This window comes from Gavialis gangeticus, unplaced genomic scaffold, assembly GCF_001723915.1.
Source record: "Gavialis gangeticus isolate Ggan-Ray unplaced genomic scaffold, GavGan_comp1, whole genome shotgun sequence".
Classification (NCBI taxonomy): domain Eukaryota; kingdom Metazoa; phylum Chordata; order Crocodylia; family Gavialidae; genus Gavialis; species Gavialis gangeticus.
In genome coordinates this window covers 4,573,804-4,596,958 of record NW_017728991.1, presented here as the reverse complement: position 1 = coordinate 4,596,958, position 23,155 = coordinate 4,573,804, and the positions used below count along the sequence as shown (strand labels likewise).

Below are 23,155 nucleotides of genomic sequence, written 5' to 3'. Positions count from 1 at the left end.
TAGGAAATGACCTGCTCAGTAGCACGGAAGCAGAAAGGGATCTTGGAGTCCTAGTGGACTCCAAGATGAACATGAGTCGTCGGTATGACAAAGAAGTCATCAGAAAAGCTAACTGCACTTTATCGTGCATCAGCAGATGCATGACATCAGAACCAAGGAGGTGATACTTCCCTTGTACTGGGTACTGTTCAGACCGCAGTTGGAATACTGCGTGCAGTTTTGGGCGCCACACTTCAAGAGGGATGTGGATAATCTGGAGATGGTCCAGAGAAGGGCCACTCATAAGGTTAAGGGCTTGCAGGCCAAGCCCTACGAGGAGACACTAGGGCACCTGAATCTCTTCAGCCTCCGCAAGAGAAGGTTGAGAGGCAACCTTGTGGTTGCCTATAAATTCATCATGGGGGCGCAGAAGGGAATTGGTGAGGCTCTACTCACCAAGATGCCCCCGGGGTTCACAAGAAATAATGGCCATAAGCTAGCAGAGAGCAGATTTAGACTGGACATTAGGAGGAACTTCTTCACAGTTAGAGAGGCCAAGGTCTGGAATGGGCTCCCAAGGGAGGTGGTGCTCTCCCCTACCCTGGGGGTCTTCAAGAGGAGGTTGGATGGGTATCTGGCTGGGGTCATCTGAACCCAGCACTCTTTCCTGTCTATGCAGGGGGTCGGGCTTGACGATCTATTGAGGTTCCTTCTGACCCTAATATCTATGAATCTATGAACTCTCAATATCTCTGGAAGAAATGGCTTTTTTAACCCAACACAAGACTCTGTTAACACAAACAGACCTGAAAAATGGGTCTTTTCTTACTGTTCTACCTCCATTCTTCACCTCAAGATACCGCAGAAGTAGCAGCCAAAGTATGCACTGCAAATAAGGCTAGAATAAAATATAGACAACAATTATAATCAGTCAAAACATGTTTAGCCCCTTGATGCCTGAGGCCTTGGGGAATTGCTTTTCTGTCAGTAATCATTTTTTCCAGAAAGACTACAGTGGATAGGCAGATCAAATAAAGTCAATTCTCTCTCCAGAAGAAAGAGTTAACAATCAAGTCGAAGGCAATAAAACTGTATTATTAACCAATGCTCTGGGAACCCAAAGGAATCTCTCTCTAAACATCTTTTCAGTACGACTCCCATATATATCTGGCTTTAGGCAGAATAATGATGACAATAAACTAATTAAGGCTTTCAAATGGATATTTCAAACTGAATCTTTATGTAATGCTTTCCAGCCCTTCAGCCCATACATCAGGACAATAATGGGGGAAAAAGTTATTAAAAAGAAGCTGAATCTGGATGGGGATTAGCAGGCTGACATGACACCTTCTCTTCTTAGTGGCTCCTCTCAGTCTGTCCTCAGGCAGCAGACACCTTTATTACATTGTAAAGGCTGTAACTTGGCCTATATTAAATGAGTAAATTTCAACTCAGACTAGTCCCTAGGACATAAGGGCCTACTTCATAAAACGAATCAGAACTCATGGTAGAGGCTATATCTTTTATTAGACCAAATACATGTTTGCAAAAAGAATTACTTTATTCCCAAGCTTTTGGGAACAGGCACCCTTCTTCTGGGTAGAAATTTCTTATGTGGTAAGGAAATTCCTGCCCAGAAGAGCATTTCATCTTTATACTCTTTTGTGAAATATGAAACATCATAACCAGAAGGAAATATGACTACATCCTGCTTGCCACCAAACAACGAGGTAAACAGACAGTTCCAATTTTTCTCTGGGTCTAATCTGCATAAAAAGAACAGATCCAAACATGAGATTCTACCACATCTTCCCCTCTCCTATGAAATATGAACTTTCACTTCTACCCAGGAGAAATTTTACAATCTTTTCTCCTATGCCTGAAGAAGGGTGACTGATCCCCAAACCTTGCAAATAAAGAAATATTTTTGCAAGCATCTAGTTGTTCTAATAAAAGATATCACCTCTACCATGAGTTTTGATTCCTTTTGCCTCTAGACCAATATGGCTACAACCTGGAAAACTACCTCATAAATAGTATTTCAACTGGAGAGTAATGGGCAAACACAAGAAAGAGGCTGGTAAGTGAACAAAGACTCAGTGCCTCACTTTTATGCAGTGCCTTGGATCCCTTTAAGGGTGCCAACAAGATACCATGCAATGTTAGCACTGTTAGGTGTGCACATGTGATTCACAAGCTAAACCAAGAGATTCCAAGTACAAATCCATAGTGTTAAAAACATTCTGACCTATTGTGGCCTTTCCAAGTTCTTTGTAACAGAATTTGCTCAATTTTATTTTGTACAGTATAACCTCATAAATCTGGCGTGTTTGGGACCAAGTACCTGTTGGAAATTTGAAAATGCCGGATTTTTTAAAACAATGCAGTGGCTTGGGGAGGGGTAGCAGCGCCCGGTCCCAGAGCAGCGGCTGCATGCGGAACAGCGGCGCAGGGTGGTGAATGGTGGCGGTAGCTGCCACATGCAAGCTTCCCCCTCCACGTCCAGGAGGGCAGAGGGGAGCAGCAGCCTGTCCCAGAGGGAAATGTAAAATTTTTGATAATTCTGGATTTTTGATATCTGGATTTATGAGGTTATACTGTAGTAAAAAAGAGTGAAAATGAAGAGCTGGCATTTTCTGAGACATGTTTTGAGTCTGAAAAGGTTGAGAACCACTGGTGTAGCATGTAGGACCATCAGCAGAGGGGCAATAGCACCAGGATAGGGAATTAAAAAAAAAGAACCAGTCCAAGCTAATACTCCCCCAGCTCCTCCGATCCCAGAACTGGACAGGGAGAACCTCCTTCCCCTGAAATGGTGGAAACCCTCCCCCAGAACCTAAACAGTGGTTCTGCCATGGATAGCATGTCAACGTGGCCTTGGTGGGGTTGAGGGGGAGGGTAGATACTGTGGGGAAGAACCAACCAGAGACCTCACAGAAACTGTAAAAAGATTTTGGGACACGACAAGGATTTTGCACAGTTCCAACAGAGGCTTTCTTGTCCCCTTTCCCTTCACCTTCCTTTCCATCTGGCTTATCCCTCCTAACTACTTGTCACCATTTGGCCCTTCTCCCAAACCACCAAAGAAACTGAACAAAATGCTGTCTGGCGCCATCACTGTGTACTCTGCTTGTGAAAGCTTTGTGTGCGTCTTATTTGCATGACAGCTCTTGTGGTACAAGGGCTACTCTGCATTTGCCCTACAACTAGCAAAAAAGCAACCCATTCTTCATTGTCCTAAGATACTACCATAATACCATGATCAATAATAGTCCCACCAGCGCTACCTACCCAGGCTAGGGCTGAATCACACTAAAACAGCAGTTTGTACTGCTGCATCTTCCCGCACAGCTAATTTAGTACCTTTTACAAATAGTAAATAAAATCTTAACCTTACAAAAGAAAAATGTCCTTGAGAAGTGGCTTTCCACTGAAAGTTAACCAGCAATTTATAGCAAACAATTGGTGCTTACTGCTACAACTGCTATCACGAGTCTGTTCCCTGGATTATGGTATTCTTCATTCTTTCGCTGGTCTTTCCATGAGACCTGACAATGTGACAAATAGTTAAACAATTAAATCAGCGGATGCTGCATATTTTACATGTACATTTACTGTCTGCTGACTGCTACTTTTAAAACATTGTAATAGAGTCAAATCCTGCATAACAACCATAGGAAGAACCAAAATCAAAACCTACCTATTATTCTGTTTAGCTAGTGAGAAGGCAGGACAAAGTTGCAGCTTATCGTCTAATTTGGAGATGCATTTATTTAGTCAGCAAGCTGCAACACTGCCTTGCCTTTTGCCTAACTTTAGGCTAACAAAGCTAAATACTTCTATTTGCCTAATGGTACAATCTCCAAAGCAAAATGAGAGCTTGACTGCACAGACAGATACAAGAGAAATCTGCATTTACATGTCATTTAACATCTTTGTTTCTTTTCAGTATCTGAGACACCATCATTCTGCTGACACAAAGAAGTTAAAAAAGAATTTAAAAAAAATTTAAGTGCCAGATGCTATTTATAACTGACTGTATGGCTATGGGGTGATGTTACAGAGCAATATGGACAGAAACTTCCACATCAACATGTCTGTATATTAGTGGACTTCCTTGCTACCACCAGCCAGAGTTCTAGATAACTGAAATTTTAAAAATACCCAAAGGCCTACCTTTATAAAAGAAATCAGGCATCCAATAAGAGGGTAGATTGGAATGAAAATGGAGAAGATGTAATGAAGAACAGTGGTTACAGTATAGTAGCCCATGAAGAAAGCCACTTCAGTGACAACGGTGCAAACCAAAGCTGCCTAAAAAACAAGGAAAAGGGAAAAATTGATCTGTTTGTAAGTGAATCTAAATCTTAGCACTTTAACTCGAAGGGTCGTTTGTTTTATTCCAGGGGCAATACAAGTTTTCAAAAGTTTTTGGTGAAGATATAAGCTGAGACAGAGAAATCAAGCAAAAAAATATTTATGTTCAAGTAACTACATGTAAAAAAGAGATTGAGTAGATGGTAATATTTTAAATATCAGGGAATCTTTTTCCAAATGATATTTGGAAAAGAGAAATGAATTTGGGCTCTAGGAAATGCTTAAAATTAACCAAACACACCAGAAATCACTTACCACTGAAAAAATAAATGACCAAAATTCTCTAGTATTTTGAATTTTTTTAAATGTGAAAGAAACCACGTATGTGAACAGCACAACTGAAGGTGCATAGCCAATAAGACAGAAGATCTGCAAGAAAAGAAATATGTATTACTTTGTAAGTATGCATGCAGTAAAAATGCTACTTCCTGCAAACCTGGTATGAAAATGTTCAGTGTCTGTGAGGTTCATTTCAATTTTTGAATTAATCTTTTGTGCATTAATGCTTTGAAATGCTGTACTCAGCATGACAAATGTGGTGTGTATCACTAAGCAGTCAAATAAACAAGCGTGCAGTGCTAGCAAGACCAGTCTCATTTTGTGATGAACTCTACTAAAATAACGTCTTAAAAAAAGCAAGCAAACCATCTCCTCCTCCAAACCATCCAAACATATGTATTTTTATTGACTGGTTTCCATTCTACCAACTGGGGATTTAAGTGGACTTTAGCACCTAATTCTAAGTCCTAAATATACGAGTACACCTGCTTATTAAACACCCCTCACCTAACCTTTAAGATGTTATAATAAAAAGCAACGAGGCAGCAGTGGCCCCATCCAGCTTTTGTATTAACAGTTTTTCATAGACTCATGGAACAGAGTAACAACTACATACCCAAGCGGATTTACGCACCTAACAGGTGGAACAGAATCTGACCCTAGTGCTTTGAAAATGCTCCTTCATGAAAAGAGAGAGGAATAAATAAAACTAAACTTACCACAGCAAGGAACTTCCCAACATAGAAATAAACACCATAATGAAACGCAAATAAGCTTCCTATCATTAAGCCAAGAATAAAGAAAAATAAAGGCAGATCAATGATTGCTTGTCCAGTCCAGTAAGCAGATGGGTAAAGGCCTGATATTTTAAGCTGAGTGTAGGCTTTGATCTGTAAGAGAAAAAATGCCAAGCGTGGCCATGATGTTTTTTTTCTATTACTGCGTAAAAAACAGGCCTAATTTTGCTCACAAAGAGCACTGACTCTACAGTAGCAGGATTCCAACATCTTCAACAGAACCATTCCTGACTTGCAACTTTTAGGTGTCATGGGAAATACTGCGTGTATTGACATCTGTTAAAGAACTTCTTTTGTTAGTTTGGGGGAAAAGGGAAAGAATACCAGACAGGAATATGGACTGGGGGCCCTCTACAATTCTACTTCCATTGGCTTGTGATAGTGCGCTTTGTTGGCATTAGTGTACGAGGAGCCTTGAGTGTCAAATTTAAAGCTCCAAATCAACAGCCAGTTCCTTCCATATGCAAAAAGGCAGGTTTTCTGCTCATATTTATATCTCTACTACTATTTAGCTAAATAGAATTGAATTTTGCATGAAATTCAATTCATGCACATTTATCCTTGGGTTACGTACATCTATCAACCCCCCCGGCACATTTTAGTTCTTTCGAAAATTGAGATTCGACATGTCATTTGGTTCTGAAGCTGTTGTGCTTCAGGAAAAAACCATCCAACCACTGTGTCTTAGCCATTAACTGTTTACTACCTGATGGTTGTATCCTCTCAAAATGAATTTTCCAGAATTTTTTTTTTCAGATGCTTACTTTTTAGCAGATCTAAAACTGCATATTTTAATTTAAATTACCTTTTGGTTTTCTGCATTCTCCATTGCAAAATATGGTGGAATTCCAGTTACAATGATTCCTAGCAACACAGCTTCAAAGTAAAGTTCTAGTTTGAACACGGCATCAACAGTTTCCTGAAAAACAACCCAGATTTCATCATCATCATGAAGCAAGAGCTGAAACCAAGAATTTTTCACCCATTCTTTTAAATAGTTTCTACATATAATTTCCTCTTGTCTTATACAAAGCTGTACCTAAGAATGGCATCTTAGGTACAGCTTTACATAAGATTAAAAATCTTTAAATGATCTAGGCCAATATGGCTGCAACCTGGATACTTTTAAATGATCATTACATTTATTTTCAGCCTATGTGTTAATACAAAAGCATATTTCTTTAATCAGCAAGTCTGCCATGGAAATAATATAAAAATGATATGAAAAATGATGCATTTGTAATATGTACATGACTGACCAAGAATTAGTTGCAAAAAAGGACATTTCAATGTTAGTAAGACTTCTGAAATAGCAACACACAAAAACCCCACAGTAATGTTTTGAGCAGATTTCAGTCCAGTTAATAATATTAATATATTTAGAACATTTTGAAAATATGGTAATTCAAAACATGAACATCTGACTGCTGCTATCTCCTCTTTACTGTTCTTGGTTATTAAAACCCTTGTTTCCTTCATGTCTATTCAGAATACTTCTAGGATGACCTTTTTAGCTTATCCCACTCCTGTTAACCCTGACTTCAAGTCGTTCTGTCACTTCTTTCAGCTTCACATTAAATACCAGCTTCCTCAGTGCAATCCTAGCCCTCCTGAAGGGTAGAATATCATCCCTTATCTTAAAGCCCCTTCAACAACTCATACACCTCCCATCTATCCTGAGCTGGTAACCTATGAAACATCACCTGCTGCCTTGATCCTGCCAGCATTCCCAACAGTTATCACTCATCAGCTTTACCATTGAATAACTAGGTGTATGCTCCCACACTGCCCCGACACAGGAAAAAACTCAGTCATTCTTTTTTACCCATCACTATCTTACCTTCCTTTAAAGCCTTCCTTCAGACGCACCTCTACTGTACAGTTCTTCTAATCAAAGCCAGGCAGGTGACAAGCTGTGACTTGCCATCCATTTCTTTTCCTACTTAAATTCCAATATCTTCCCTTATTTTCCATTTCAAATCCCTCTGCTTAACTAGGGTCTATTTTCTATGTTTGTACAGTGTCCTGGATTGAATATCATGTTTACACTCAAAAGAAAAAAAAATGTATGAGGACGGAGGAATTAAAATTAAAAATCATAGTGCTTAATGTGCAATATCTCATTAACTTAGAAACTTTAAATTGTAAAAAAGGCAGTAATATATTATGCCTTAAAATGCCTATACTTAGAACTTTCTTGCAGACTTTGCATTTAGATCAACATATTCTTATTTGCTCAAAGAAGGATCTTACATTTCAAGAAATACTTAACCACACGGAACAGAGCACACTTGCACATGTAACTGTAACTGAAATTCTGCTGCTGTTATTTTGCTGCAAACATATGATCTTGACTAAACCCTGTGACATTTGTGTCTGATCTGAACTCCACTTACTTGAATGAATGGGTTGCTCCATATCTGAATGCTCTCAGTCACATTTAAGTTGTGGAGAACCAGGTTGCTAATGACATTCATCAAAACAGGGAGGGAATGCACCATACTACTGTTAAATACAGCAGCAAATATGTAATTCTACAGGGTAATAAAAAAAAGGTTTCAGTGTTATTTCTGCATTAACAGCTGGACAGATCTAATGTGAAATGAACTGCTACAAATCACTGAACTGAACTGATTACAATGAACTATTACAAACCACTAGCAAACACTAGCTCCAGATACTTCATACTCTGAAAAAATATTAATGATGGCAATGGAAAAGCAATATTCTCCAAGTCTTATCACACACTTTCACATTAAATCATATTCTAGTTTCCAAAGACAATACTTTCATTTATACAGTAATCCATGCATCCCAAATATTCAGCTTTTTTACCAAACTAGATAGTGATTGCACAACCAATTCTGGTGAGGTCCAAAAGGTGAATATAAAATGAATTGAAAATAGATGCAAGAGTCTAATATGAAGGGAGAGAGTTTGATGCACACATTTAAGGCTTGTATTTGAGATATTTAAGAAACCCAAAGCAAAAAATACTTAAAGAAATCTGCTCAAACTGTTAGAAACTACTGCTAGCATGCCCTTTAAATCAGGGTGGGCAATTATTTTGGTGGGGGGGAGGTTGTGGGGACCCCTGCACGTTCTCCCTATGGTGCGCAGCCCCCGCAGGTGGTAGCAGCGGCAGCAGCAGCAGCAGCAGGCATGTATCAGTTGTTACATCTTAGGATTCAGGCGCTGCTGTGGTACAGGCACTACTGCCTAGCAGCGCGTGGCTCCAGCCAGTGCTGCACATCACAGCAAGGAACACAGCCTTGCTGGGCTGCCTCTATCGCCTGGGCTCACTGTCGTACACGTGGAACTCCCACACTCGTGCGCCACCGAAGGGAAGCTCCATGAGCTGGAGCCAGCTGCCTTCCCCGCCTGTTGCTGTGCAGGTCCTGGGACTCCAGAGGGAAGCAGGGGCTGGGGCTCCCCTACACTTCTGGCAGAGTCCTGGGACCTGCGGGGCAGGGGGTGGGGAAGGCAGCTGGCTCCACTGCATGGAGCTTCCCTCCAGTGGCACAGGAGCAGAGTATGCATTTACATGGTCACTACTATCTTAAAATAAAATAAGAATGATATCATAAGAAGAGTCAGATCCAGCACAGCACCACAAAAACTTAATTACGTATTTCAGAAAATAAGTAGTTTCTCACCTTTCCTGAATTAAATATGTTTAAAGCTGCTGTATGCGGAGATGCTGACACATAATCACTGCTATTGAATACCTCAGTCAGTATGTTAAGGCTCCTGAGAGAGCTGATGATATCATCAATATCTGATCCTAAAATGAGACAAGAAAGAAACTACGGTACCTATTCATCACAAAGGCATCTGGTTGGATGAATCTTTACACAAATGTTCTGAACACATTTTCAATCAATACAATGAGTAATTTATTCATCTCTACTATGAAAAACCATAGGAATATGCAGGGAACTAAATCAGAAGATTCTTCAGATGTTTTAAATGTTGTTCCTGTTTCAATTTTAGCTCATTCGTTCAGAATCCATGTTAATATTTGAATAAAGGAAATGCTAGTGGTGTACACCAAATTAAGATGTACTGTAGTTCACACTGATTACTAAGACTATATTTTAAATATAGAGAATTTTTAGTGGAATTAATTAACACAATTTAACTTTATTTTTGAGAAAAGATTCCGGTATGGAAGGATGGCAAAGGAGGTAGTAACATACGTCAATTCTGTGCATATATTTGTTACATACAATATTTTTAAAGTACTGACAACAGGTTCATAAACTTTAATACATGAGACTTCAAAATACAAAGGTGCCTAGACTGGAAACTGAAACAAAGTGAACTTCCGACATTGGACTAACTCTACCCCCACCAGTTTTAAGGCTGGGCACTCACCAAGATACATAGCGTTCTGTAAAGGTGAAGCAAAAATCTTGATCTGGTCCCTGCACTGGGGGTACCTGCCATGAAGTAGCCCTAAGTAGCCCCAGGACAAAACCCTTGCTGCCTTCCTTATATCTACACCCTGATGGGGAATTTGAAAGTCCCACCCTTATATTTTGAGTGGCTCTCTTTAGAACACTGTTTTCCTTCTCCCACTAAGATAAAGGAAGAAAAAGACACAGAATTTCTCAGCCTTGATCCTACACATTTTTAAAATTAAATTTGGATAGACATTAGACTGGGCTGGTTAAAAATCCATTACAGGATATTAATATACAGCATTCCAGTTTTCAGCAACATAACTAACTAGGGAAAATAAAAGCCACTTGCCATTTTAGAAATCTCAGCTATCCACTTTAGAAATCTCAGCTATCCATCTCAGTTGCCATTTTAGAAATCTCAGTGATCAGTCTTAAAAACTCCAGGATGCACATTACACTTTTCTTTACTTTCTGTATTCTTTACTGCCTCACATCAATGAGAGACTTTAAAAAGACACAATTAAATCTGCACCATGAAAGGCACAATAACCATCCATTAAACCTGTATTGTCTTTTTCAGTCCTACCTGTGGAATTCTGAAGGAGGAGACTTGTTTTGTACTTGTGAGATTGTTGTCCAGGTTTCAGAAAGTACATATCTGGGGAGAGTCTGAGAGGAACTACAGCATTTTTCAAGTAGTGACGAATGAAAAACATAAAAATCTGAACTACAAGGAAAATTAAGAAAAGCAACGATCTGGAAGAAATAAAAACATTATAAGTGCAGTTCAGTAAAAACAGATCACAACTGATGCAAATTATTTTCATAACTAACATAACCTGTTTGTCAGTAGACAATTTCATCCAACTAATAAACATACTACTGTTAACTGCAGTTATGCAAGTTTAACTCATGGACTACGGTTAATTAAGCAAAACTCTGAAAGACTCTCAAAAGCAAAGTTCCTTCTTCAACCATGGTTAGAAAGTGAATACTATTCAGAAGAATAGCACTCTCCAGCAATCAATTGCTTAGGCCATCCTGTGGGCATGTCTACACATGCATTTACTGCGCAGTAACTTACTGAGCAGTACACAGTTTTTACACCAGTGCCTACATGCAAATGCATTACAGCGCAGTAACACTGTGTAGACTGACCTGGGGCTAAATTTAATTCCAGATCAGTCCACACACACAGCGTTACTGCACAGTAAGGCATCTATATGTGCCTTACTGTGCAGTAACTACTTGGACGTAAATTTGCTACCTGCATCAAACTGGCGTGAGTCACCATAGTTACTGCGCAGTATCAGTACGCACATGTAGACACATGCCCGTACCTCATAGTAATTCTTGATTACTGTGCAGTAACCTAAATTACTGCACAGTAACTGTGCACCTGTAGATGTGCCCTGTATGACCAAAATCTTATTATATTGGCACCATCAAATTTTATCAAATTCTTCCAAAGCTATGCCCACACAAAGAACCAGGAGAAAATATTCAATGACAGCACCATATAGAATGGTACCAATATTGATTAGCATCCACATTATAGATATATAAAAACCATAACAACAGATTAGCATCTTCCCCATTTTTACTACTAAAATTAATTCAGAAATCAAGTATTTTGTAAAACAAACAAAGCCACCATACTCACATAATTCTCAGTGACTTATTCTCATGTCTTAAACTGAGGAAGTGAACCCTGGCTATTGCAGACACCTGCTGTTTCCAAAGGGCTACGTTGCTCTCTATGGAGGATTTTGTCTCAGAGAGTACCAGTAGGCTTTGCTCCATCTCATCAAGTGATTTTGCATCTATTTCCTCCTGTACTTGCTGAGAATTAAATACGCTATAATCTGGAGGAAAAGGAAGTGAGATAAAAAGAAAATGGAAGCCTACACAGTTTGCCTATGGTTTGGAATCTTGTCAACACTGGCTATTTCAGCAGCAGGCAGAAACTTTATACAATACATGCAACACACACACAAATGCATTTCTCATCCCTGAGGAGTCTTCAGATACCCAGGAACAGGAGCAGGAGCTAAGAAGTATGTGCAATTAATTGTGGTGGTAAACAATGGCAATTAATTTCAACTCTGATCTGCAGATACAAACAGGATATTCAAATAGGATAACTGAGTGTCTAAATCAGATTTTCTTTGCCTAAAACTGAGTATAAGCACAAACTTTCAAGTGGAAAAAGAAAAAGTACATTTTTCAGGATTTGGTCCTGAAGTTTACCTGTACCTTAGCAGAGCAGGGCTGGAGAGCCAGGAAAATCAGAAATAAGGATCATAATTGAACTTCCTCATTGTAGAAAGCAAAAACAAAGTCTATGCAGCCCTGAACTGTGACAAATATAAGTTTCTAATGACTTTGTCTTTTATTTGTTCTCGTCAGCTATTTCAGGAGCCTAGAATACTGTGTGATTGTAAGTATCACAACCTCTCTGACATAACACTCAACAGGAGAATTTTTTCAAATTTGTTTCAAAAGGTTAACTGAGTTTTATAATAAAAAAGACTAATTATAATTTTATACAAATTATCAAGTCCTAAGATACATTTTCATTAATGGTGTGGGGTGATTTTGTACTCATGCCTCACCTGCCTGATCAATTTCTGCTTCAACTTCTAGCTTCAGGAACACATCCTCCAAGGTTGTCATGGAAACTCCGTATGTAATAACACCCAAATGTGAATGAGTGTCTAGATCAGAAAATAATCCTGACAACGGAAGAAAAAGAATGCGGCTGTTAGAAATTATTATATTGTCTCACCAAAAGTCTCTGATTTAATTAAAAAGCACAGTGTAACCGAAAAGCAGACTTCTATCAGTGTGACATGCTAATGAATAAGTACAATTGGCTAATTATAATGATGTAGGTCATGGCTCTAGAGTTACAGCCTAGATTATTTTTGCACTTAACAAGCAGGCTGAAAAAGAGGCCTTCCAGTATGAAAAACAGCACAGTCCCTTCAAAATTACAGTGCTGACTCTCCAAATAGAGAACAACTTTTTTTGAGGATTTCTATTTCAAAAATAGTTTCTGCAGTTGAATTAAACAGTTTGAAACAACTTTACTAGTCAGTGTGCTCTGGATGATTTTCACTGTTCCACAATAAAAATTACAGAGTGGGGCAACAGGAACGCAGGGCCCGAGCTGGCAGGGGCTCCACGGAGCTAAGCCATGCTGCACCAGCAGGGAGAGGGGGGAGCCAGCCTTGTGTTCCTGCTGCTCTGCTCTGGGCCCCTGCCAGCACTGGCCCTGGCATACCGGCGCAGGCCTCACAATCCTGCCCAGCTAATTGCTGCGTTCCTGCACACTGCCACTTTCCCACTGCCTGCTGCTGCCATTTCACCACTTTCCTGCCACCGCCGCTTCTCTCCCCACCCCTCTACCCACCGCTCTGGCACCATATGGTTCCTAGCTGCAGTGCCAGGACGGCAGGAGCCGCCTGGGCCCTGGGGACTAGGGCAATCACCTGTAGTCCTCCCCTGCCTCCCCCCACCCTTGTTATCTGAATTTCCCTTAGGCAGGGGGAGGCAGGAACAGCCCCCTAGGAAGCGCTGTTCAGCAGGGTCAGCAGGCTCCCACTGGGTGCTACTGCCCCTGGTGCCTTGTCATCTTTGACAGGCAGCCAGGGGCAGATAAATATTAATTTTCTAAATTTTTTAGAGGCCTCACAGGATAGACAGACTGGCCTGGTGGGAGAGATCCAGCCCACAGGCCGTGTTTTGCCCACCCCTGCTCGAGAGGCACTTGAAATGCTTACCTAGCTATGAAATGAGTGACTGACTAGGATAAGAGGCAAACAACTTGCCAGCTAACTTTGGCACTACTGTCACTTTGCACTGCCAAATTATAAACTTCTGAAGTTCTATAAGAAAAATAACAGACTTGTCTGAAAATAGTGTGGGTTACAAACAATTCAGTGGATTTTTCCCCGTACTTGCTCAGCACTGAATTGCGGTAATGGTCATACCTGAGAACTTGTCCATGTCTCTAAAAGGTAAGGCATACACCAGTTGCTCTTCGTTATGTTGCATCAGACTGGCTCCAGGTATATGCTGTCTGATCAAGGAGGTGGTAGCTTCTGTATTACAATAGGCATCTATATGCATGCTAGAAAACACACATGAATACACATAGGAGTACTATTTTAAATTCTTTTTCTTCACTATTTTTAGAAATTGTGGTCAGCAAAGAAAAACAAAGCACAGCAAGAGCAGAACTTCATTGTCCCAAACAGGAAACAAATCTTTTAACATCTAGCAGGGATATTTCAAAGCGTAATTCCTTGCCTAGCAGGGAAGACAAAACAACTATAAAAGATGATGCACTAAAAGTGTCCAATACATACCTCAACCGGTACCCGATACCCCACTTGCTTTTAAGAAAGAGAGACGAGCCTAGGCATTTCAACATCCCTTGAGAAATCACAGCTTTTCGATCTAGAAACAAAACACAAGGAACTTTTAATTGAAGAACCCTACTTCTACACCTAAAACAGCTGCATGATTTAAACACAGAAAATGCAGCATTCCTTGAACATCAGAAGAAACACAATGTCCCTTTATATATAGTACAACTCCCATTCACTTTACATCACCCCAAACACAATAAGGCAATACCAAAGCTTACCAGCAAGAATATCAGCCTCATCCATGAAGTGTGTACTGAATACTGTTACGTGATTAGCCTTTCGATTTTTCAGGAGATTCCAAACTACATGCCGTGAACATGGGTCCATGCCAGCAGTTGGTTCATCCAAGAGTAAAACCTACCACGATTAGTAATAAAAAAAAGGGATCAAACTCCAAATTCTCCACCCTCACAGCTATGATAGCTATAGCAAGAAGCCTATTAATTCCAAGACCGTTATGTCAACCTGGGGGGCAGAGAGGAGGGGAAGGGGTGTTTTTAATATACATTAAAATCTCTTGTATCCAGTACGTCACCAACCGGAATACTCTATTAACCGGAGTTTCCAGCTGCTGGCTGGATGTAGGGCAGGGGAGCACAGAAAGCTTACATGTGGCGGCAGTGGCCGCCACCACCCACCACCCTGCATTGCTGCCGCTCTGCATACAGCCACCAGCACTGCCTGCTCTGCTGGCCAGGCGCGGGGTTGGAGGGGGCGAGGGAAAGCTTGAACATGGCGGGTGCTGCCGCCACCCACCACCCTGCATAGTTGCTGCTCCATGTGTGGAAGCTGCTGCCACCTACCCCCTGCATTATATGAAAACCCTGCCGGGTTATTTCAGATAACTGGAGTTTTTACATAACCGGCAAACCCCTTACCCCAGGGATGCTGGATAACAGAGATTTTATTGTACTGTTTATTTGTCTAAAGGTAGTGTGGGAATCATTTTTGTTTTAGTCAACTAATTGCAAAGCTAAATAGCGTGCCAATCACCACTACCTACGTGCCTGTTCCTTTTGACAACTTCTCTTGTGATGTTACCCAAAATCATACAATACTCCACTCGAGATGCAGCCTACTTTTTGCACTGACTTATCGCACACAAAAAAAAGTATGATCTAATCTACTGTTACTGCTACTGAATCAACCACCCTTCAATCCCTGCAGTGTTAAGGTTGAGCCTGGAAATTTTAAATGGCTTTAAACCAGAGATGGCTGGAAACAGCAGACCAGTTTCACACAGTAACTATTTTGTACCTACTTATTTGGTACTTCATAGTTTAATCACCAAATAATATGAACAATTGGATAGAACATGCACTCAGATAACATGCAGCTAGGAGTAACATAGACACTGGGCTTGTGCCTCCTCACCTTGGGATTCCCAAGAACAGCAATGCCTATAGATAGTTTTCTTTTCTGCCCTCCACTTAATTTTTTAGCTTGGTTGTCCTTGATAGGCTGCATATCCAAATCTAACAGTACTTTCTGCACCTTTAAAAATAAAACAAGAGTTCTATGTAAATGAAACCCACAAAAGACATGAAAAATTGACTGCCATAATTATCAACAACTTTGTATTAATTTTCAACAAATTGCAATATATGTTTTTAATTAGTATTCTATGTCTGGATCCTGATGTAAATTCACCATAGGCAATGCAAGGCCCATTAGAGAATCAAAGTCTTAAACTTTAAACTAGGAAGGCCAATCACATTGTACCCTTAAGTATAAGCCTCTGAACATGTTAACGTTTATGTTCTGTGAATGTTCTACTCATAAAATATTTTTGGTAAGTGAGATTTGCAAAGCTACTTTCATAACATAAAACTATTTTGCCCTGCGAAATTAAAAATAAATGCACTCTGCACATGATTTATAACTGTCTGATTTACCTCTTGTATCAAATCATTGGGAGGTATCCCTTTTATTGAAGCAAATATAGATAAATTTTCTTCCACTGTTAAAATGTCAAAATGTATATCTAATTGTGGGCAAACACCAGTAATCTTTCTCACTTCCAGCATTTCATCAATTTCAGAGACTCTGTATCCATAGACAGATGCAAACCCTGAAAGAACAAAAGGAAAAAAACCAAAAACTTTTCAACCCAACTAGAACTCTGACCTTCACCATAAAGTAGCTAACTCAATTGTTCCAAAACAGAGATGCTCATTAAAAAAAATTAAAAAGTAACCCCCCTCAGATGAAAACCTCAATAAAAAATGATTGAATCCTGCAATATGCTCAAAGAGAAATGGCCTGAGGTTTGAGGGCAGGAAAAACAAATGAGACCATTAAACAGATTATAACAAATCCATTCTGTCCCCCTCACCACCAAGCCCAAGATTTCTCACCATCAGAAGGTGGACAAAGCCCACAAAGAATGTTCATCAGTGTTGTTTTTCCTGTTCCACTATGTCCAAGTAATGCTGTAATCTGACCCTCATATATATCAAATGATAGACCTAATCCAAAGAAGAAAAAGAACAAGGAGACAAAGAGAAATTAATGTTGTAGATCTAGAGACAGATTTATATCAGTGTGCTAAATTCAAATACTGATATATAGGATATGTGTTTACATTATATTCAAAGCAGTATTTTTTTGCCTTCAGGTTTCAGTTCACAATGGTAAACGTTATGGCAGTAGTAAATAAAGAGCTGGCATTAGATTTCCTATGAGGAGACTTAAATTTAGAGGTTTTCATGTCATTCTCTTAAGGAATCTGGAAAGAGGGTGCTCTGTGGTTACTTGCTGTAGTTTGGAACCAAGAAAGGATACTGTGAACATGCAGGGGAAAAACAAAACCCCACAATGCAGAGGATCAAATAACTACAGCTGCCATTAGGCTCTGCCTTATTGAGGCAACAGCCCCTGTGGCATATAACTAAAGGCAGACTAAGGTAGGAGGAAAACGCACGTAATAAGGCATAGGGCTTTATGCTCTGAGACCCACCCCTCTGGCAAAAGGGAAAAAAAAAAGGTCCCTACATTGTTATTTTTCCTTGCACTTCTATTAAGTAGCTGAAAAGCTAGAAACTTTCTTACTTCTGAGAGCCTCCACAGTTTCATCTTTTTTTCTGAAAGTTTTCTGAATGGAGTTGATTCTGAAAGAAGACATGTAATCATACAAAAAGAATAAAAAGCCTTAAAAATCTTTCCTCGCAAAAGAAAATATCACATTGCAATGATTATACAGGCAGCAAGACTGTGCTGAAGTCATGTGTTTTTCTGCTGAAGTTGCACAAAAATTTTCTGAAGGCAGAGCTGTAGGCAAGCAGAGTGTAGGCATTTTTTGGCAACATTTCTTGGAACAGTTTTCATCTTATTGCCTCTTTACTCTGGCAAGAGGGAGAATATTTCTGTTGATTTACTGAACATTTTCTGTCAGGACGGCTGAGTAATCACTATGACACACAGTATTACTTTTTTCCCATAACACCAATACACTAATCCAGGAATCAGCAACCTATGGCCCATGGGCTAGATCTGGCCCAGTGAACCATGGAGCTCAGGGCTGGAGGGCTTTGCCCAGGTGGCAGAGAGAAGTGGCAGTGGTGGCACTGTGGAGGAAGTGGTGATAGAGGCTTTAGTTGCATTGGAAATGCAGACCAGGTTGAAAGCAGCCCACACTGGGACTTAAGCTCTGTTAAATCAGTGTCCCCTTCCCCTCCAACAACTTAAAAAACACTGCTAACTCCAATACTAATCAGTTAACACAAGGGTTGTCAACTGGGGGTACGTGTACCCCTGGGGGTACCTGAACTGGTCCTAGGAGGTATGCATGGGGGGGCAGGGGGCAGAGCGCAGCTGCCTCCCAGGAGCAGGACCTGGGGAAGGCAAGGGCAGCAGTACCCCTCTGCAGGGTGGGGAAGTTCACACATGGTGGCCACCACTGCCACACACCAGCCTGGTGAGCTTCTCTGCCCTGCAGAAGGGCGCTACTGCCCCCACCCCAGCCCAGCGAGCTTCCCCACTCTGCCCCAGCCCTGCTCCTTGGAGGCAGTGGTGCTCTACCCTGGGCTGTCCCAGCCTCTTGCTCCGTGGCCAGTTGCATGCTACCCATCCCACCCCCCCATTTGGCATTCGGCCGCACGCTACCCCCTCTACTCCCCTTGGTGTTGGGCTGCTGGGGGGTAGTTAGACAAAAAAAGGTTGAAAACCCCTGAGTCAACGTATTGAAAAATGTTCAGTCTATGCACGAATCCACACAATCTGACAGATGGACACAGGATAGGGAGAAGACATGCAATGCAAGACAAGCAGGCAAGGAGATGCTTTTTCTTGCTAAAATAACATTAAATGAATGTGGGCATCTACTCCCTACTCCCCAAGCAAGATTTTATTATGTACAATTTGATCCAATGACTCCTCAAATTAATGAAAATAAGGAATTTACTAGATGGCAACCTTACAATGAGGTTAAGTGCATTCTTATCTAGAGAGCAGAGCAGGGTTTGGATGGGATAGCAGGGGAGGGGAGCAAAGAACTGAGTGAGGAGGACAAACTCATTGGGAGAGGGGATGGTAAAATGGGAGGATGGGAGACTAGCATGACCAATGAAGAATAATCAGTAGAATGAGACAAAGGGGTTGGAATGTTTCAAGAATTTTATGTGAATTTCTGAGAAGCTTCTGGGGAAAAAAGCTAAACGCTTCAGCTAGTACTGAGTCTATTCAAACAGACCTTAAAAATTGATTCAGAATTCTGGCCATTAAGCTCCCTAAGTTTTATTTGAGACTAGGGGAGTCATGCAGGAAAAAATAAATAGTTATTATTTCTCAATTCACATCATGACATTCTAACAGACAATACCAAAATTAGCAGAGAATTAAGAGCTCACATGGAGAATCTTGCTTTGTTTAAATAGCGCTGATAGTACATGAAGGTATGGAGAAGCACTGATGTAAGAGAATGAACAGCATATTGACTAAGTAAGCTCAAAAAGTTACTAGAATCAACTGTTTTGTATGTTATCTAGTTAGTGAGTCAAGCAGCTCCCCCGTGTGGTTTAGATGGAACATACAACTCTTCACACACAAAATAATGGGAGTTACACATCTGAATCTAATTTGAAAGGATTAAGAAAAACCCTTTCCCCTCCCTTTCCACCCCTGAAACAATTATACCTCTTGTGGCATTAGTGAAGCTCAAGAACATAGATTGCCTCCTGTGCCCAGCTAAATCAAGACTATGTTTCAGAGTTTGAGTTGATGGCCATAATTTACATAAACGTTTTCCTGAGCACACTTTTGTTATCCTGGAGAACATCCACGTAACAGGTAATATGGCCTCATTGGAAATGGAAAACTGCTATTTTAAAGATGTAAAATAAGACACACAATGCATACGATGTGCTCTCTTGATTCAAATAGCATGAATTTAGGAGAGATGCTAAAATGAATCTGTGGCATGAACTCATACCTGATAGCTTCTTTTCCCTGAAATTCAGGAGATATCGGTTCAACTATCTCACTGAAATTTAGACTTCCATTAATAGTACTCTCATATAACTCCTTGTAATTTCTTCTACGCTTTGACCAAAATGAGGGTTTCATAAAGAATAGTGATGTCCGCCGCAATCCAAACTCGCCTGAGTAAGAAAAGAAAAAGAAAAGTCTCTGGAAAATTAATGCAGACATGATTCAGGATCTGGAGTTCATCTATGAAAACTGGGATTAAGCACATTACTAGGAGCTCAAATCAGGAGAGCATCTCTATTTCAGTCGCACATATACTGTGCATTTAAAACAACACTGCCAAACCCCAAAACTCTACTTTTGGAAAGTATTTAACTATTCAAATCTACCCCTATTCATCAAAGCACTTCCTTATGCATGTAGTTAAATACATTTCCTAGACAGAGGCAGGTTTATGAATGTGCTTAAATACTTGCAAGAACTGGGACCTAGGACTATGGGACTGATGGCTTAAGTAAACAATGCACAGCAACACAGAGGTTCAGCAGCAAAGAAAGTGCAAATTCTCACATGCATGCAAGTCGGTGGTTTGTTCAAAGGTTAACAAATAGAGTCTTTGTTGTGTCACTACTCTTAAAACTCAGTAATTTAAACAAAATATCTGGCATTCAGTTTTCAACCCAAGAAGAATGAATTGCAAAAGCTGAAAACATGGGTTGGTTAGCAAAAGATCAAAGTTACTCTGGCATAAAACATTTTCCAAGTATTTTCATTGGCACAACTATGCAGACTACGTATCAAGCAGGTACTTTTTTCATGACTGCTTCACAAGCAGATTTCACAACTGTAGAAAATATTTAAATTAAAATATATATATATATTTTAAAGCTCTTTACAGATAACAGCTGTGTTTCTGCCTATTTTCTTTTGATCCAAAGTTACCTTGACATGTAGCTGCAATTAAAGAAGCCAAAGAACACAGGAAATGGTGATACTGAATTGACCACTCAGTTATTTAAATACAGTATCTCAGTGGCATTTATTAAATAGCTTGTTTGTAAAACAGCCATGCAATTAAACCTGACTTAGAGCAAAACTGTGCACTAAAGACTTCTAAAATTTGGGAGCTGATTGTGGTTCAGTTCCATATTTATTTGAGTCTAAGTAACATACCTGGAATGACCTGATCAAGGTAGACAGCAAGAAGCACGTAAAGCATGCTGTCCAGTACCAGTAAAATGAGAGAAATAACTAGTGGATAAGGACCATGAGTTAGTTTTGAAAACAGTGCACCACTGTCATAATCTTCCAGATGCATAACCTAGAAACAAACATGAAACAACTTGGGTGTTACTGAATTGCATCTTCATCAGCCTACAGTTAAATGAAACACAACGGCATGATACAAAAATGATCTACTACAAATGATAAATTAAAAACTGAAAGGTGAGTGTTGCTGTAGAGCAGATACAAAGATGTCATAATGCTGTTGAAAAAAAAAAGAAAAGCAAGACACGACACACAATATTTTACTTCAGATATTTAAAGCTTTTTTGCCATAACACACTTCTTTTTAAATAATTCCTTGTGACTAAGAAAAAAATATTATTAAAAAAAGCAAGATTTATAGAAAAATATTTACAGATATTTTCACCACCAGGTATTTGAATCTGAGATAAATTAAATGTTTGCTATGTAGCCGTAACCTGAGAAGTACAAACTGTATCTTAATAAAAAAGAATGATGGCACTAGCCAGTACCATTCCCTACCCTGCACAGACTTCTTACATGACTGTGACTTATTACTGCACCTTAGTTCCTCCTCTGTATGACAGGGACAACAGTACTTTCTGACTTGAGAGTACTATTACATGAATAAAAGTGTTTGTAGATTGTGAGGAGCTTCACTGCTAAGGTGATAAGGGGCATGCAAACCTAATCAATAAATTAGGTTGGACGGATCTTGTTATATATCAAATTGCTGTTCAGCTGTTCTTGCACACAACAAAAGTAGTAAATAAACAGGGATACAGTAAGCTTACTCACCTGGGCAATGCCAATCAGGAATGTACACTGACAGAATGGGCTCACAACCCATACAAAAGCCTTTGGAAAATCCTCCAATAATACAATGTTAAGACCCACAAAACCTAAAGCCAGTGTTGCTAAGAATTCAACGATACCCACATGTTTTGATTTTCTAAAAAGGGGAGTCAGCATAAAAGCAAAGAACACCTACAGAAATACAAAGAGGAAATTATTACAGTGTACAACAGACCTGGAATAGAAATAAAGCAACTACAGCTTTACTTTCAGTAGGTAAGTAACTTTTCTTTTGGGGCAAAATAAGGTGAGTGCTTTGCCAAGACTGCTAATTCAAACTAATGCCTCTTAAAAATAGCTTTAAAAAATACAAATCAATATCCCAATCTAGATCGTGGAATAGAATGAAGAATGGAACCACTAAAAATAAGACAGGGAAGCCTACTGGACATGTCTGCATATTAGGCCTGTGAGAAGCAGCAAGTATTCAAATCAGATTCGGATGATTTGGAGGGAGAGTGATTCAATCCTCACTCTGGGATTCGAGTCACTGTCCCGATTCAATTTGGCAGAACAGGATTTGAAGATTCGGTGCCAATTCGGAGATTCGGCCATAGACTAAATAGGCAGCAGTCCTCAACTACACTGGACACAGCTGCCTTCAGCTGGTAAGTCTGTTGTGGTAGGCGGAGAGAGGAAGGAAGGGGCATGGGGAGGGTGGGCAGATCAACTGTCTGTTTACTCTATGGCCAAATCTCCAGATTGGTGCTGAATTTTTCCGAATCGATTCGGAGGCTTCCAATTCGATTCAGACCTTTTAATGAGTCTCACAATTTGATTTGGATTTGGAGATTCAGCCGTCGAATTGGGCCAAATCTCCTCCAAATCTCTAAATCAAATCAGCTACTGAAGCTTTGCAAGGCCCTACTGCATATCACAGTGAGAAAAAAAAGTTTCAGCTTCAACTTGCAACAGCAAAATATCTTTCTAGCCATCTTTCTTTTTTTTTTGTAAACATTAAATTACTTGCATAGGTTCAGAGAAAGATCAGTCAGAATCTGCAAACTTTAGTCATAATATTATTGACTGCTCTGGAAAGTTAAAGAAATGTCACCTAATATTTTCCATAGATGATTTTACCACTCCACAAATTTAGAAGGAAGACACAGTATGGAAGGTAGCATCAGCATGAGGCTGGATTTCATGTTCGTTGCGATTTGGACCAGCAAAATACCAAATTAAATGGCTTTAATCTAGCAAACCTCACAATCACATGCTTAACTATAAGTGCATGAGCAGTCCTACCAATATCAGTGGAACTATTTTCTTCTTAAAATTAAGCATGCCTTACTCAGCTGAGATTTGAGTGCTACAAATCTGGGAATACTGAGCTCTATATGAAGCAGCAGACTAA

The 23,155-nt window shown here is 39.9% G+C and overlaps 1 protein-coding gene across 4 annotated transcripts in view; it reads right to left on the bottom strand.

Moving 5' to 3' along the window:
- The window catches only part of ABCA5 (ATP binding cassette subfamily A member 5), a 51,924-nt gene that overhangs the window by 14,435 nt on the left and 14,334 nt on the right, over positions 1-23,155 (bottom strand). For all 4 annotated transcript variants that reach the window (XM_019516258.1, XM_019516278.1, XM_019516267.1 and 1 more), the window contains 21 exons: positions 21,745-21,933; positions 20,872-21,019; positions 19,703-19,871; positions 17,326-17,384; positions 16,632-16,742; positions 16,170-16,345; positions 15,649-15,768; positions 14,493-14,631; positions 14,212-14,302; positions 13,834-13,973; positions 12,454-12,573; positions 11,502-11,703; positions 10,425-10,594; positions 9,089-9,216; positions 7,829-7,966; positions 6,238-6,351; positions 5,355-5,525; positions 4,612-4,725; positions 4,156-4,293; positions 3,453-3,527; positions 786-877 (listed from right to left, as the gene is read on the bottom strand). In XM_019516258.1, the coding sequence (XP_019371803.1) occupies positions 786-877; positions 3,453-3,527; positions 4,156-4,293; positions 4,612-4,725; positions 5,355-5,525; positions 6,238-6,351; positions 7,829-7,966; positions 9,089-9,216; positions 10,425-10,594; positions 11,502-11,703; positions 12,454-12,573; positions 13,834-13,973; positions 14,212-14,302; positions 14,493-14,631; positions 15,649-15,768; positions 16,170-16,345; positions 16,632-16,742; positions 17,326-17,384; positions 19,703-19,871; positions 20,872-21,019; positions 21,745-21,933 (2,804 nt within the window). The remainder of the gene's footprint in view (positions 1-785; positions 878-3,452; positions 3,528-4,155; positions 4,294-4,611; positions 4,726-5,354; positions 5,526-6,237; positions 6,352-7,828; positions 7,967-9,088; positions 9,217-10,424; positions 10,595-11,501; positions 11,704-12,453; positions 12,574-13,833; positions 13,974-14,211; positions 14,303-14,492; positions 14,632-15,648; positions 15,769-16,169; positions 16,346-16,631; positions 16,743-17,325; positions 17,385-19,702; positions 19,872-20,871; positions 21,020-21,744; positions 21,934-23,155) is intronic.